This window comes from Falco biarmicus, chromosome 11, assembly GCF_023638135.1.
Source record: "Falco biarmicus isolate bFalBia1 chromosome 11, bFalBia1.pri, whole genome shotgun sequence".
Lineage (NCBI taxonomy): Eukaryota > Metazoa > Chordata > Aves > Falconiformes > Falconidae > Falco > Falco biarmicus.
The window spans coordinates 29,799,313-29,814,849 of record NC_079298.1 but is presented as its reverse complement, the minus strand read 5'-3'; the positions used below and the strand labels follow the sequence as shown (position 1 = coordinate 29,814,849).

Here is a 15,537-nt window from a genome sequence, read left to right as displayed (position 1 = left end):
CGCACCACGTACTCCCCAGGGTGCTGAGGGACTGCAAACTCAGATCTTGTTTGTTTTTAGAAAGAGATCCAGATTCCTTGTGCACTTTGACTTTGTGCCCTCAAGCCCAGCAGGGCTAGTGCCAATGAAAGGAGAATCCACCCCCAAGCCTTTCTCGGTCTCTGAACGCAGCTTCGCTGACTAGATTTGCAGTGTAATGCTTCTCTTCCTCAAAGTACTGAAAACAGAGGCTTTATTCTAGTAATAAATATATATATAACCTCAGTAATATAAGCTATGCCAAAAAAATACAGATTAAGCCCTTGTAAAACTCCAGACAGCATAAGACTTCTGACAGTTGGGTGTGGAGGCAGCCTGGCTGCCCCACACCGCAGCCGTCACCTCCAGCACCCCTCACAGGTAGCGGGCCATCCAAGACCTGGCTCCAAAATGTCTCATTCAGGATGCAACAGTGTTTCTGGAGAAAGCTTAGAAGAGGCAGGCCAAGGCAAGAGTAATTTCTGCCAGAATCATGTCAAGGGCTTCCTGTTAAAAAGCCTAACAGGAAGGTAAACGGGAGCATTGCAGAAAACCCACAGGGCAGCCGGGCCCATCTGAGGGGAGAGCTGTGCTCAGCAGCCACCGACATCAAGGACAGAGCAGGCGTTACCACCCTGGCACACCAAAGCCACCATGCTGCTGCTTGGCTTTTTGAGGCTCACACATATGTGATGCTCCTCCACAGGAGATGGCATAGAGAAACCTTTTCCAGACAGCTCATGTCGCCCAGATAGAGAAGAACTTACGTGTTGCTTGCAGGGCACAGCAATGCACCACTAGTCCCACACACTGCCTCCCCAGACTGGCACATTCAGCTTTACTCTCATTGATTGCATTATTGCAGTTTCCCAGAGGCTTCCTCTCCACCCTCATTGTCACACGTGTGGATGAGCCTCGAGGTAGCACCCTACTACTCCATCCTGTCCCTTCCCCAAGGGAAGCCCAGCACCCCTCCCCAGAGGGGTAGCACTCACTTGGCAGTAGGATATTGCTCAGACAAGCAAAGGACTTACAAGAAGAGTGTAGCAGAGCCAGGCATCACACAAGGCACATGGTGAGGATTTTCAGCTCAACTTCTAAATCACCCCAGCAAGCTACTACAGCAGGAACAAAGAGATAGCAAGCAAGATCACAGCAAGAGAACTCCATACCACCCTCTATCCTCATCCTCTGGGTAAAAAAAAATATCTTTGGACAGCCCATCTTGGGTTTTCAGCTGAAGCAGATCAAAAGGAAACTCAAAACACCTGCAACAAACACCCGCTCTTCCACCCTTGCCCCTACTGCCATCACTGCAATAACACCTGCTATAACACTCTAGGTCTAGCCTAGGAGGAACCTCCTTCTCATCAGCTAATTAAAGGGCTTTTACTGTCCTCTCTGTACTGGAAGGAGTAGGCTCAGCAATAAAAGTCTTTTCCCTAGAAGGTCACTGGAGTGACATGAAAGTTGCAGTAGGATTTGCTCCTGTTGTTTCAGCCACCTGCGATTTCCCAGCTCCCTGATTTCAATACAGAAATTTCTTTCTCATGCAAAAGCTGAACTCCAGACTCCCTGTCTGAAGGGGACCCTCTCATCTATGGTCAAGGCAGCATCTCCCATCTCTCCATGAGTGTTTTCAAGTGTGCGTGAGCTTGTCTTGGAGGAAGAGAAAGGCAGACCAGCCCCGCACCCATGAAATGCTGCTGATCTCTCCCGTAAACCAATTGCCTCTGCAAAGTTCGGAATGAATCTTCAGAGCTGTCAAAGGGAAGATCGGGCAGAACCTGCAACCATGCTTAAAAAGGTCAGCTGAGAAAAGTCAGGATGGGAAGGATGCTCGCATTATTGACAGATGCAGAGTGGAAAGGGCTAACCTGTGAGTACCTGCAAGCTGGTTTTGGCAGCACACGCTAGACTTCAACTCGGGGCTCTGTTGACTGCAGCTGGTGACAAATCCTTTGTGGATCACTTCCAGACAACTGAGTCTGGGGACTAAGCCTGAAACTGAGACTGGGGCTGAGCACCAGGCAGGGCATCTGTGTAACCTTCCTTCACCCTGAGGGATGGGAGTAGGCTGGTGGGATGGATGCCTTTCTGGCTTTTGTGACTCAGATCAGCTTTTTAGATCTCTGAGACTAGAACATAATTTTCTCTCTGTCCATTACTTACATGCACATCTATTTGTCCAGGTTTCTGTAGGAAACAGCAGTGAGCATCCAGGCATTTGCTGGTGGTTTCTCATGTATGAAGTGAATCACCCCAGTAAAAAGCCAGGGAATCTTCCAAAACTGCTGGAATTTGACTTAAACTCCCCTCAACCTGGGAGCACTTTAGAGTTGAGGTATGTTGACGGTTTGGAGTACTTGTAAAAATAAATAAACAGAATTTTTAAAAATTGCAACGATTCTTCAATACCCTGGTTACAACATGGGTTCTGCCAACATGGAAATGTACCAAGGATGTCTTACAGCCATGACATTCTGCTAGAATTGCAGAGTTCATTTGGAAAGCTGTACATCAGCACTATCATCAGACACAAGCCTAGGTGGCTTTTCCAAAATGCTTTCAAGTTCGTCTCTAGCTCTCACGGTGCTTTTTGCTGAAGTCCCCTTTCCCTTAGCCTAGCTCAAGGGAAGGATTTAAACCCACAGGCTCTTTGTGTGCCCCACAGGTGGCCTAAGCTGAGACCGCAGGAGGGATCTGCCAGCCCCTTGCCATGCTCAGAGCTGATAACAGCTCTGTGAGTCCTGGACATCAGCAAGTATGCCTTTGGGGCAGGCATTAGCAGTGGTAGGTGATAACAGACCCTGCTGTGCCCCACAGGCTGCCAGCACGTGCTAAGGTCAGCCATGGACTGTGCAGCTGAGGGAAGGGAGGCAGGGAGAAGAGGAGAGCAACTTCACTGAAAGCCCAAGCCAGAGCCAGTAAATGCTTACCCACTGCCTGCTACCTTGTCATCTAGGCATGCTGCCTGCCCGCTTGTGCTCAGTTAATCTCTCCTGGCTTTTGGGGAGCAATCCCTGCCCTCTCTGCAGTCCCTCCAGCCCTCTGATCTGCCCAAGACAAGTGGGTTTCAATTCCCAGGGTTCAGCTCCTGGTGCAAAGGTTACTTTGCGTCGAACTGGATCAATTCATGTTGTGCCACTGGTTTACCTGATATACACGAATCAGACAAATAGGGTATCTGCTGATGCTAATTGAACTTGATATTGATATGGATATGTGACGTATTTACTAAGAAAGCAGCAAGAGAAGTTGCTGTTTTAAGTTTTATGTGACCTGGAAACATATAAAGGGAAGTAAATATATTCCTTTTGGTCAGAATATTGTTACGCATATATTGCAAAGACTTCACTTGCAGCAGAGGTAGTGAAACACATTGGGTCAGGTCAAAACACAAACCAGGTTCAAAGGGATCTGAAATTAGTTAGACCATTACAGCATTTTCCCAGCTAAATTCTCTGTCTTTCTCTCTCTCTGTACATATACACACATATGTTTAATATATTTGACAAAATCAATATTTATCCAGGGAGAGCTTCAGTTTTTGGAAAAAACACCTTATTAGAAGTATTCTTGTCATGGAAAATTCTTGACCAGCTTTACATGTAACTTCCACCTGTCCTTTATTAACCTTTATGAGCTGATTCCCAGAACTCCTTTAGTATAAGGCATCACAGCCTTCACCCATAAATACAGTCTCCCCTTCCACGCCCTGAACACTTTCATTTCCCTCTGTTGCAGGAGGAAAGCACAGACTCACAGAAAACAGGTCTGGAAGAGACCTGGCAAGCTCATCTCACCTGTCTTCCTGCCCCAAATTAGACCGGAAACCTTTGGGAACAGAGCCGCCACTTCCTTCCCCAGCCCATCCATCCCACCACATCCCCAGCACTCCTTTCCCAGTGTCTAAACTAAGCCTTCTCTCCTGCAACAGAGAGTGCAGCACAGTGCTACAACGGTTCTTTTCCAAAACCTGTGCGTGAATTAAACTCCCATAAAGGCTCCGTTCAGTCGGTCCCTATTGCTACAGGAGCAGCGTGCCCAGGAGGCTGGGCAACCCACAGCTCTTGGCAATGGCCACAGTGGTGTCCCGCCACCCCTCCGCGCCGCTGCCCAACCCACAGCTGAGCCCACAGTGCTGCTCAGCACAGCCGATTCGCACGGGGTCAGGGCAAGAACTTACAGAAGTGAGGGAAGGAGCCCGTCTCCAGGGAATAAGGAGCCTGTGTGCCCGGCTGCATTTCCAACCTGCGTCCTGTCTCTTCAGCGGACTCGACCATGAAGGGAGGTTTGGGATCGGCTCTCTCAGCTGTGCTGGGCTGCTGGAGAAAAAGAGAAGTGTTTACATATTACAGAGCAGCATCCTCACAATCTGTCCTAAGTTACAAATTTACCTCCCAGACCTTGACCGGGGCTGGGGTTTCCTGTGTTTGCTCTCCAGGCTCCTGTCTCTTTGGAAAGCAGGAGGTGTTGCAATGCCACAGGAGGGCTGACTGCACAGCCTGCCCGAGAAAGACCCTACAATGCAAAGGAATTGGTCCGAAGCGGCTCTGCTGAGAAAGTGACTCCTGGAAGCACTTTCTCTTCTAACCCCAGCTCCTGAAGGAACGAAACCAAGCAAACAACTGCCATCCTGGCTGAGCATCTGCCTCAGTTCTGCTTCCCTCCTCCTCCCTGCTAGTTGATCTTTTTTCTCTCATCTGCAAGCCTTTCCACTCTATCTGATAACAAATTTTGCCTTCAAGAAGGTGGTAGTGTTAGCCTGTTAGCCACATCACCACTGGACAGTGGAGACCAGACAAAGCTGGCTTTTGCCTCACTGAAGCTGTGAGGATGGTGGGGGCAGGTGACAAGAGAGAAATGGCCTGTATGCATTCCTGAGCAGTGTCACTAGCAGCCTGTAGGTGACCTGGACAGACCCTTGTCTCCAAAAGGCTTTCAGAAGACAACCAGCTTGTGCTGTGACCAGTTTTTCTTGTGCTGAAGTTAGAGCCCCTGGCTTTGTCCCTGACCTTGCTTATCTGTTACACTCTCCAACCGTGCATGGGCGTCTGCCTGCATCTTCCCTCAGTGTTTGGATTTTGCCAGTCCAGATGAAGAAGAGTTACAAGCAAACAACATTCCTCTCCCCTGTCTGCACTGATAATCTCGGGATCTCATCTCCTCTGCGCTCCCCTTCAGGCTGTGTCAACATCACAGGGGTTGCGGAGGGCAAGATTGTTCTGACTTCGCTGCCCCATCGTGTACACTGTGTGCTGCCCGGCCCAGCACAACCACACAAAAAATATTCCTCTGGGATGTGACTCAGACCTGCTAAGGGGTTTTAACCACCTCCCTCTCCTAGATTTCTCCACATTTACAGCAACAAAACACGCAGGTCCCAGAGTGCAGAGTGATCTCAAGACTCCTCCTTCCAGAGACTTTCAGAAATTGGAGCCTCTGCATTTGCTGTAATCCCCTTGGATCAGCAGGCAGAGCATTGCTAAAGCCAAGGTGGGCCACACAGCCCCTTCTACATCAGTGCCAACAGCCAGGACATCTCCCACACCAGAAGCAGCTGCAGGGAGTCCAGGCAGGCAGGGCTAGAAAGGGTGCTGAATTGCTAGTTGGTTTTGCTTGCGCTTTCAGGAAATTCTTAATCTGAAATTGTAACAAATTTCTCAAATTCAAGTTCTCATGGATCTGGAACCCTGCAGGGTATCCTGGAGTTGAGCCAGGAGGGGAGAAAAGAGACATGGAAAAATAAGATACCCTGTGGCATCAACTCTAAGCCTCTTTAGGAGCCATAGAAATCCAGGGTGCTCTCTCTGCTGTTTCTTCTCCTCACAAGCATTGCCTCTCTTACATTCTTACGCTGCCAGTGGGTAAGATGGATCCAAATCCCTCCTTTTTTTGTTGTTGCTTGGTTTTTTTGTTGTTTTTTTTTTTTTTTTTTTAACCTAGGAAGGGCTGCCCAGCAGTCAGATTACTAGTCAACGACTCCAGGTCCTCTCGAACCTGCCACTGACCTCTCAGATCTACTCAAGTTTGCCTCCCCAGTTCTCCCAGACAGCAAAATGTTCTGTGCTCTGAGCTGTGGTGCTTACATCCCTCTTGCTATCCCTTTCCCTTTCTCAGACCTAACACATCACAGCAGCTGCCAGAGCGTGGACCCACTCCAGAAATGAACCTCCAGTGTTTGGTGGCACGGCTTTAATTACACAACTGGAGCCAGAAGAAAGGCTGGGTGTGAAACACTGCTTTTTCAAAATTTTAAACCTCCACTCAGAGTACTCTGTGTGGCTGTGAGCAGAAGTAGCAGGACACGGACCCTGCAAGCACACAAAGGAGCTGAATCAATGTCTTGTTGATACAGTCTAGCAAAATCAGCTAATGATAGACAGGACTGCAGGTTTTCATATGTGAGGGAAGGATTTACAGTGATACAAAATGAATTATTTCAGCCCCACAGTGACAATACCCACTCGCTTCCTTATTATATTTTATTGATCTTGCCCTAAATACATGTGGCTGGAGGAAATGATGCATAAATTACTAACGAGTTAATTTCTTGCTCCGACACAAGCTCACAACAGTCCTTTGAAGGGGAACCAGGAAAGACAATGTGTGAAAGGATAAAGGCAATGAGACAAGCTTGGATGTAATAATCCCACGTGAATGATTATTGCTGCAACTAATGTAATCTAATAATGAAGAATTTACGCCAGATGTCCCCCAGAATATGCCAGGCAGGCTCAGGATTCAGCAGTGGATCCATTTCTAAGGAAACCTTGTTAGGACAAAAAAAAAATGTTGCTGTCTGTTCGTCAAATGAGACTCTGTAGACCTTTACAGTTAGAGTCGTAACAAAAACATGCCTTGCAAAGCTTCCTGGCAGTGCGTTCATTAGGCCTGATTGCCAATTTGTTTTCAGGTGAAGTTTAAGACATTGGGTTCAGGCTATAAAGTTCCTAACGGTCTAGGAGCTGCCCGTTTCAGAAGCTTGCCCTTACCCCAAGCCAGAGCTGCCACCAGAATTTCCCCTGCGTCTCCCTGGGCAGAGAGGGAGCTGCTGGGAGGGAAGTTGCCAGGACAGGTGAGCGAAGAGTGGAGAATCACATCATTTTATTTATTTTGAACTTGCATCCCTTTGAGTCTCACAGGGATATCCCAGACCAGAGTTGCACCCCTGTCCTGGGGCATGATGCACCCCATACATCCCCTTCCTTCTCACAAGCTGCAGCATATGGGGACAGCACATAGCACGGAAAAGGAAAACAGAGCTCTGCACCAGAGGAGTATCATGGGGGTACTCAGGCTGCTGCAAAATGGGGTCAGCTTCACCTTGGGTCATGCAATTCAGAAGCCCATTTTGCAAAGGCGTGTTGAGCACAGGCCTGGCAAAGCACCGCTGGCTATCCAGATCCTCATGAAGACCTGAACTTGACCACATTTGATGCCCAAAGAGCAGACCACAGTTCAGATGATTTGTTATTTCAGATCCAGCACCGAATGAATGCTCTTCTAGCCCAAGTGTGAGGACAGCACTACTGACGGGCAATGATTTCCATGGCATGCTACACAATCAGCCAGACCAGAAACCTGACATCAGCGTTTCCTCTTCATTCAAAAACCCACGTAAGCTAAGTGTAAAAACAGGCACAAACCATGCTTTTCACTCTCCATCTTTACCTCTGCTGCCTATTCATCACCTCTTTGAAGGTATTTTGTATAGCCATTCCAAACACCTATTCTGGTCATGCTTTGGGGTTTGAACTGCTGTTCATAATTCCTCCTTACTAACCACTGTTATTTAAGTAGGTCTGATGGGAGGAAGGGGGAAGAGAAGCTTTAGCAAGATCCAGGTCCACTAAAACACAAGCCACTACATTCAACTTGAAAGATTTGTCTAAGCCGCATTAACTTAATTGGGACTTAACATCTTGTTCATTTGTTGTTTTTGCAGAAGACCCAGAGATCTCCACAGTGAACCTATGTGACTCCAGAAATGAGTCATGGGGACTGCACAAACATGGTTTGATTGTGTCAAAATCACAGCCACCGTGCTTCTCCCGTGATCCTCCTTTGTCAGCTAGTTTGATAGCGTAGGCTGCTTGTCTATGTTGAAATCTATTTCACGGGGGCTCTTTGATCTGAGCCTGCGTGCTGCTGCTCTGTTCTAACAGGCACACAGATGCTCCAAAGGACTTTGCAAACAATAATATAAACATAGCTGCACTTAGGACTTGCAAACCCTGATTTTAGCCAGTTTGTATGTTAGACGTCACCATACCTAGAAACAACTTACAAACAGGACCAAAGATCAGGCCTAATTTTAGTAAGCCTTTGGGCTCTGCATCCCCTGACTGTGCTTGCTTTGATGAAACATGATCATAGGATGAAAGAAAGCAAAAACCCAGCTGGCACCTGCTGGGAGGGCAGGGAGAGAGAATCTGGCAGACAGGAGGTTCCTACAGAGATTGCCAACACTACTACATGTCTGTTTTGCTTTTTGGGCAGCATGGTGAATCCAAAGGTGATAAAAATTTGGCTTGGCTGGCTAGACAAGATGTGCCCACATCAGATACCACACTCTCCCTCCTCGATCACTAACATCTCTGCACCTCTCAAGGCAGCTCCTTCTGCTGTGCTTCAAGTCTCCAGCCCCTGAGCTTCAGAGAGGATCCAGACTCTGCTGGAGTGAAGCACATATGTGGGAATAGCTGCTCCCTTATAAACAGCAGGCTAGCCGGCTGGGCTGCTCCATACCAGACATCTGGACAACCAATTTCAAATTTCAGTTTGCAGCACAACACAAGGATTGTTGTTAGAGGATATCTTTGCACCTCTGGAAACTTTGAGGTATCTGTAGTATTTTTAGGACAACAGCTTTATTTACAATTCAGTGCCATGAAAAGACAAATGTTTAACTGGGAGTGACTTTGCTCTCCAAATACTTTTGGGAAGGAAGAGTGACTCTAAAGTGAAAAAAACTTGCTGTTGTCTGAGCATCAAAAGAGGTTAGTAAAGATTCTTGACTACCCTTTCTCTCGGTCTGAAGTCCTGAAGAAAGGACTACAGCCCAGTTGTGCTCTTTAACCTAAGAGCATTTAGAGTGTTCTCTTTTCACCAGTCAGGATGCAATTTCTTTCTATAAATATCTAGTGGTTTTACTGTGCCATCGAACATGCAGGTGAGCTGGCTCAATACATTTATCAGCCGACCACCTGCAGCTTGAATGACTCATTGCCCCTGCAGCAGCAATCAGCAAGTAACATCCTCTGATGGTGGACAGGCAGACGAGTCAAACTGCTGGGCTGTAATAACCCTTGTTAGCTTTCAAAACCCATTCCTCACCCCCACTCTCTCCAGAGAAGCCTGCAGCACCTCTTTGGAGGAGTGGGCTACACGTCTAGGTGCAAAGACCTGCACCCTGGGCCCACCAGCTGGATTTGATGGAGGTGGTCTGGCCTGCTGTGCCCCTTGTGGGAAGGAAGGGGCTGCTGATAGCATTACCATGTCTGCACTCCATCTCAGGGACCAGTGCTTGCCTGCACCGGAAACATCACACTAGGCAAACATGCAGACCTTCATGGAAGCTACAGCAATTAAGTTAATTAAGAGCTGGGGTGGTCCCATATGTTTTCTGATCTGTTGTTTTTTTAGGGCCCCTATTGCACCTGTTCCCATAGCATTCAAACACCCCAAAGGCTTAGATTTTCTCTCTCCAGACATGGGAACAGAAGGACAGATCTCCCAGAGCAGAGCAAAGGCCTGTTTGGCCTCGTATCTGGCAGCAGATAGAGAGGGCAGGAGGATAAGAACAGGACATGCTGTCATTTCCCTAGCACAGGTCCTCTCTTCTTCCCGGGAAGGTCTGAAAGCTCTTCTCTAAGGAGTTCAGCATCATCCTTCCACCATCCCTGGAGGTATTCAAAAGATGCATAGACATGGTGCTGAGGGACATGGTTTAGCAGGACTTGGCAGTGTTAAGATTTACGGTTGGACTCAATGATCTTAAAGGTCTTTCCCAACCTAAATGATTCTATAATTCTATGATTCTGTTTCAGACACAAAGTAGAGGCATGAATTTTCCAGACTTAGCCATCAGCAGTGCTGGGAAATTAAACCAAGTGCTTGTTTTTCCAGACCACAGCCTGAGTGTTAGAAGAGCTAACAGCCCCAGCCTGGGATTTCTGAAATTGCCAAAGAGATTCAGACACCAAATAAACTCCGCTGTCCGGGACCTGGGCACACAAATCCCTAGGGTTGCTTGGAGCATCCCTGAAGATGTGGGGTGCCACTGCACTGGGAACCAGCCAGGTTCTCAGAGACCCCCTGCTTTTTGTGCACAGTGCACAGCACCAATTTCCACCTGCAGTCTCACTCACAGCCTGAGACAGGGGGTTGGAATAGATGACTTCTCAGAGCTTCTCAAATCTTATTTCCTAAGATCCTCTGACAAGTTCTTTCCTCAGGTGCAAGCTCAGGGAGAAACCTGCCCTTCCAAGTTAGCTTTGCTTATTGCAAAATCTGGGGGAGTCCATGTTCCCAAAACCCCTCCAAGACAAGATTGTTCACTCCTGCACAGTGCATTTCTCTGAGACAGAGTCACTTTCTAGAGCCATGCTTCAACGCTGACATGAAAGCAGAGTATCTGTCTGCTGTTTGCCACCATCTCCCTTTCCCCAATCATGCAGGAACACAAATAAAGTACTTTAAAAGTCCATGGAGTCTCCATCGCAACTCCTATCACTGACCTGCAAGACTTGCTCCCACTTGGTAGACAGGGAAGGATATTGCGAAGGGTCATTCACCATTTAACAGGCTGAGAACCAAAATCCACCCTGTGCGTATGCAAGGAAACAGGAAGGAAAGGCAACAGGACAAAACCATTGACTGACCCATTGTGTGTGGACATGTGAGCGCGCGTGTATACGTTATTAGTTTTGTCTGGCAGCATTTGAAACACTTTTCTCAGCACCTAAAGGAACTGCTTCTGAATTTAATGCAGCCAAACTGAATGAATTGCAGTCTGGAGAAAAGGGTGATCTGTGTCCGACTTCTTTTCAGCATTTACATGACTTCACTGAGCCAGATACTTGTGAGTAATTACAGTTACTTTACAAGAAACTTTTTATCTCCAGTGTGTTTTTAAAATCCAGATTTTAAACTCAGTCTTAGGAAAGGCATAGATTTTTCAATGTCCTGAGTGCTCTTCTCCTTGCACATCAGCTGAGTTTTTATACCAAAAGTGAAACCCTCTACTGAGGCAGAGCAAATTAAACAGGGTGCTGAATACTCCTGAAGACAGAGGGAATAATAGAGGGAAAGGAAAATGGACCAGATCAACCTGTACAGACCTCAGCAGCAGTATCCAGCTGCCTCGGTTCAAAAGAGCAGAGTGACAAATGCATTCAGGTGAATGGCTGGCCTGCCTTCAGTGCAAATAAGCCACCAGCCTGAGCAAACTCTGCGTGTCTGAGTCATGTGTGCAAAATTCACTGTGGCTTTACCAATTGCCCGCACAATGCAAACTGCCACTCGTCTCTCCAAGGGCATGTGGCAGGGGTTTGTCACCTCTACACCAAGCCCTGTACCCAAAAAAGCCAGGGAGAAGAGCCCAAGTGGCCAGTGAGAAGGGTCTTGCAAAACAGAGATGGAGCTGTTCTTCCCTCCAGGAAAGGAGGAGAAGCAGTGGAGAACGTGGGCTGTCTCCTTGCTCTCTCCTGCATGTCTCCATGCTGACTGCTTCATCACGGTCAAGTGCTTCAGCCAAATCCTCTGCCTTGAGTTGCAAGAGGTTACTGACACAGGTGAGTTTTTCTCCACAAGTGCCTTTAACAGAGTCGAAGAGCCTCTGCTACATCTGGTTGTTTGCAGGGGTTGTGTTGGTCAAAAGTGATTTGCTGTGAAGTAGCAAAGATCTCTATTCTTTGACAACAACCCAGCAGTTCCTAACCCATCTGCAGAGCTTTGCTCTGCTGCCTTTAGGGGCCATCCGGATCAGAGTCCGGCCTTTGGGGGCCATCCGGATCAGAGTCTGGTCTGGGAACAGCCCCGTGACACAGACAGCATCCCCTGCCCTCCACCCAGGGACCGACCTGTGGTGCCCTGGTACCAACTGAGGCGATGGAGGAGGAGGAGGAAATACAGGGAGGACCAGAGAGAGCCCTTTCCCTCTATCTTAGGACAGGGCTTTTAGGACTACCCCCACTGTCTTTCTACTCAAACCATATCATTTCCCCATGGGATATCTTTGTTTTTCATGTGAAGCCAGCATTTCACCATGTCTGATTTTTATGTTATCTGGATTGTTTGTGCTAACATGAGATAAGGTGAAGCAGGGATGTTGCTGTTCCATGCAGCGTGGGCTGCGCTCTATTTTCCTCTTGGTTTAGGCCAAGCTGCGCTTGATTTCCCAAGATCCCAAAGTGAATACATCCTGCTTGATTGCAGCCCCTCCTTTCCCAGGAATCATCCTGTGGAATAAACCCTGAATAAAGTGTTTCCTGTCTCCCCTTTAACGCTGTTCCTTCCACCCAAGCACTCTGTGACCCAAGGCCTGCTCCAGAAGGCATGGATTCAGTGCGATTCCTTCTTCCTGCCCATTCAGAGGCTGTCAAAAGCCCAAAATGACAGCACTGGAGTGCCAGAAGCAAGCAAGTCACCTGCAATTTCACACCTGCCATAGCTGCTTTCATGGCAGCTGGCGAGGCGAGAAGTTGATGAAAGTCCCACTTGGCCCAGGCTGAAAGTCAAAGCAACTGTTGGGCTTTTCAGGGAACGTCCTTCCCTGAAGTAGGAAGGCAGGTAGAAAACCTGCTGGCAGCTGCCCGGGGGCATCTGCTGCCTTGCTGAGGAGGCATTTGTGCTTTTTGCATGCTGTCCTGTTCTTGGCAGCAGCTTCCCTGAGCTGGAAAAAGCATTGGCCATCATCAGCTGTGGAAACAGTTTCTGGGCTGTGGATTTCTTTCTCAACACTGGAGTCACAGCTGAACTGCGTTGGCCAAGTCTGCCTCCCTTCTAGGTGAGATTTAACAGTGCCAGGTGAGCAGTGATAACTATCCAGTAGGTTTTGACTCCACTGGTCAAATCTAACCTGCAATTTTGCTTGTTCTTTCCTAAAGGTATGCATGAGAGAGGCTGTAAACCAGGCTAGGGAGCTTCACAGCACAAATCTGCAAATGCTATGACAGGCTGGGCTCTGGTGCCTACTTTTCTGCCCTCCACCAAGCTCCTGCTGCCATGGGCAAGCCCATGCTGTATTTCTCATTTGATGCGAGTTACAGCTCCCAGGAAGCAGTGATCTTGTGGACCTTTCTGTCCCTGGCCAAGAGCTCTCCATGGCAACTTGCTCCTTCTAGGTCTATGGGCTGAAGACCCCTCACCAAATACCCACCAGCAGCCAGACATTAGCAGCATGCTCGAGCCTAGAGAAGGGAGCCAGACCCCTGCAAGAACCAGGGGAACCCAAACAGGAACAAGACTCAGGACAAAAACTGCTCACAGAGGCTTGAGTATGTTGCATTGCACAGACATAATGTCACAGCCTGGTCTCCTGGCCCTAATATCCTCTGACAGCTCCTAAAGCACGAGCTGAGCAGGTTGGTGATTCAATCATGACACGAACTCCTGTGGAAATTGCTGCTTCAAACTTCCTGCTACCAGTTCTCAGCAAAGCATGCAAGGAGCTGCAAAGATGTGCAGTCTCCAGAGCCTGTAGCAGTGACTTATCTTCATAAGTGAAGAACTGCTGGCTAAATGCTGGGTCCAGTCCAACCCCTGAAAAAACTGGAGCTTTAGAAGGCAACATCAGCCAGCCCCTGGTAAATGACTGCTTGTTTGATGGCTAATTGCTTATGAAAACAGAAGGCACAAACCAAATCTGGGCAGATCTTATGCTGTTCGTATCACTAAGGGCCACAGAAACACCCACCCCAACTCAAACACTACCTGTCTGTTGGAAACTTTAAGTGAAATTTTGTTTCTAAATCCCCTTCTGTCATACTGCAGATGTAAAAAGCTCAAGCCACCTGGGTAGCTCGGTTCATCAAGAATGTGTTAAGTTACGCCACAAAACCCATCCCCTTGCCAAGCAGCAAACATGCAGAGCTGTGAAAGGACATGCGTGCCTCCCAGTTAATGTCACCTTCACAGATTCCATAGGTCACGGCACAAGCAGACATCCACTCCGAAATAAGATGCCAGGCAGAACGCAGATCCCATCCTGAACAATGCCACAGACCCAGGGAGAGCTAAGGAATTTCAGGGAAACGGAACAACAGGAAATAAGGGAAGTCCCTCCAGCAAAGACCCTGTCATCCTTTGGTGATCACACAGCATCATATAGAGCTGTGATACAACGGAGTTACTAATGACAGCCCGGCAGCAAGCATTCCCATGGCCATTCTTGCCAGCACGGTAACTATACAGATAGCAAATAACAGAAGACCTGCGTTCACAGGCACTGCAACAGACACATCCACTGCAGATAAAATGACTCCCTGAAGATCCTAAAGTCCTGGACACACCAAGCCATCCAAACTGGTAATTCATACTCTGAAGCAGGAAAAACCAGTACCAGAAGAGGGCCAACAATCGGGCAACCTGGACAAGCACAGAGTAGGGTTTTGCCTGTGCCCTGGACCAACGTTAATTATGAGGATAGATGTAACCTGAAAGCCCCTGCAAGGAAGGAGAACCCCTTCAGGGAGTCTTTGTCTGGCCTAGAGAATATATTGGAGAAATAGAGAACTAATCCCACCCAAATGTGGTCTCACTCCTGCTGCCTTTAGAAATCACAAGAGATGAAGACCTGGAGAAAGAGAGGGGATGGTCTTATAGTCTCTCTTCTGGCAATAAAGCCCATGTAAGGTCCCAGGAAAAGCTGCTAGAAGCATCAGCTCTGGGCAGGAAAGGAGAAGCTGGGCTGCCCTCACAGCAGCAGGGTGGGAGCCACGCTGGCCTGAGCAGCTCTCCCCAGAGGAAGCCACAGGGCCATGCATGTAGAGGACAACAACAAGGACAGACTGGGGGACCCATGTGGTGGTTTAACTCTCACAACAGCTCCTGCAGGGATTCAGAGCAGGGCGTTTCAGGCTAATCTCTATGTCCCCTCAGGGAACCTGAAGGATTACTGGTCTGCATCTGCTCACACGGTTGGCCCTACCTTGTCAAGGCAGGGGAAGCTCTGACAGCCACTCTCAGTTCTTTAATTGGTTTGGGATAAACAGCAACAGGCCCTATCCACTGTGGCACAGCACCTTTTAATTGACTCCCTTGCCCACAGGCCTGACAGCTTCTCTTGAGCAGGAATGCATCTCATGGTTTATCATCAAGGGCTGGCTCCTGGCAGCAGCCATGCAAAGCCACAGCACAGCTTCCTTTGCTAGGGCAGGTGATATTGGGGAAGGGTGGCCATAGGAGTGTCTGGCCATCAGAGGTACCGAGCCAGCACTAGCCCACGGCAGTGTCTTTGGCTACAGCCCAAGCCAGGGTGGGAGTGGAGGTCCCCAGACAGCAGTCACCGCT

The 15,537-nt window shown here is 48.4% G+C and overlaps 1 protein-coding gene across 1 annotated transcript in view; it reads right to left on the bottom strand.

Moving 5' to 3' along the window:
* The window catches only part of RXRG (retinoid X receptor gamma), a 51,173-nt gene that overhangs the window by 35,374 nt on the left and 262 nt on the right, over positions 1-15,537 (bottom strand). Inside the window, exon 2 of the mRNA XM_056356036.1 lies at positions 4,208-4,343. Coding sequence (XP_056212011.1) covers positions 4,208-4,343 — 136 coding nt within the window. The remainder of the gene's footprint in view (positions 1-4,207; positions 4,344-15,537) is intronic.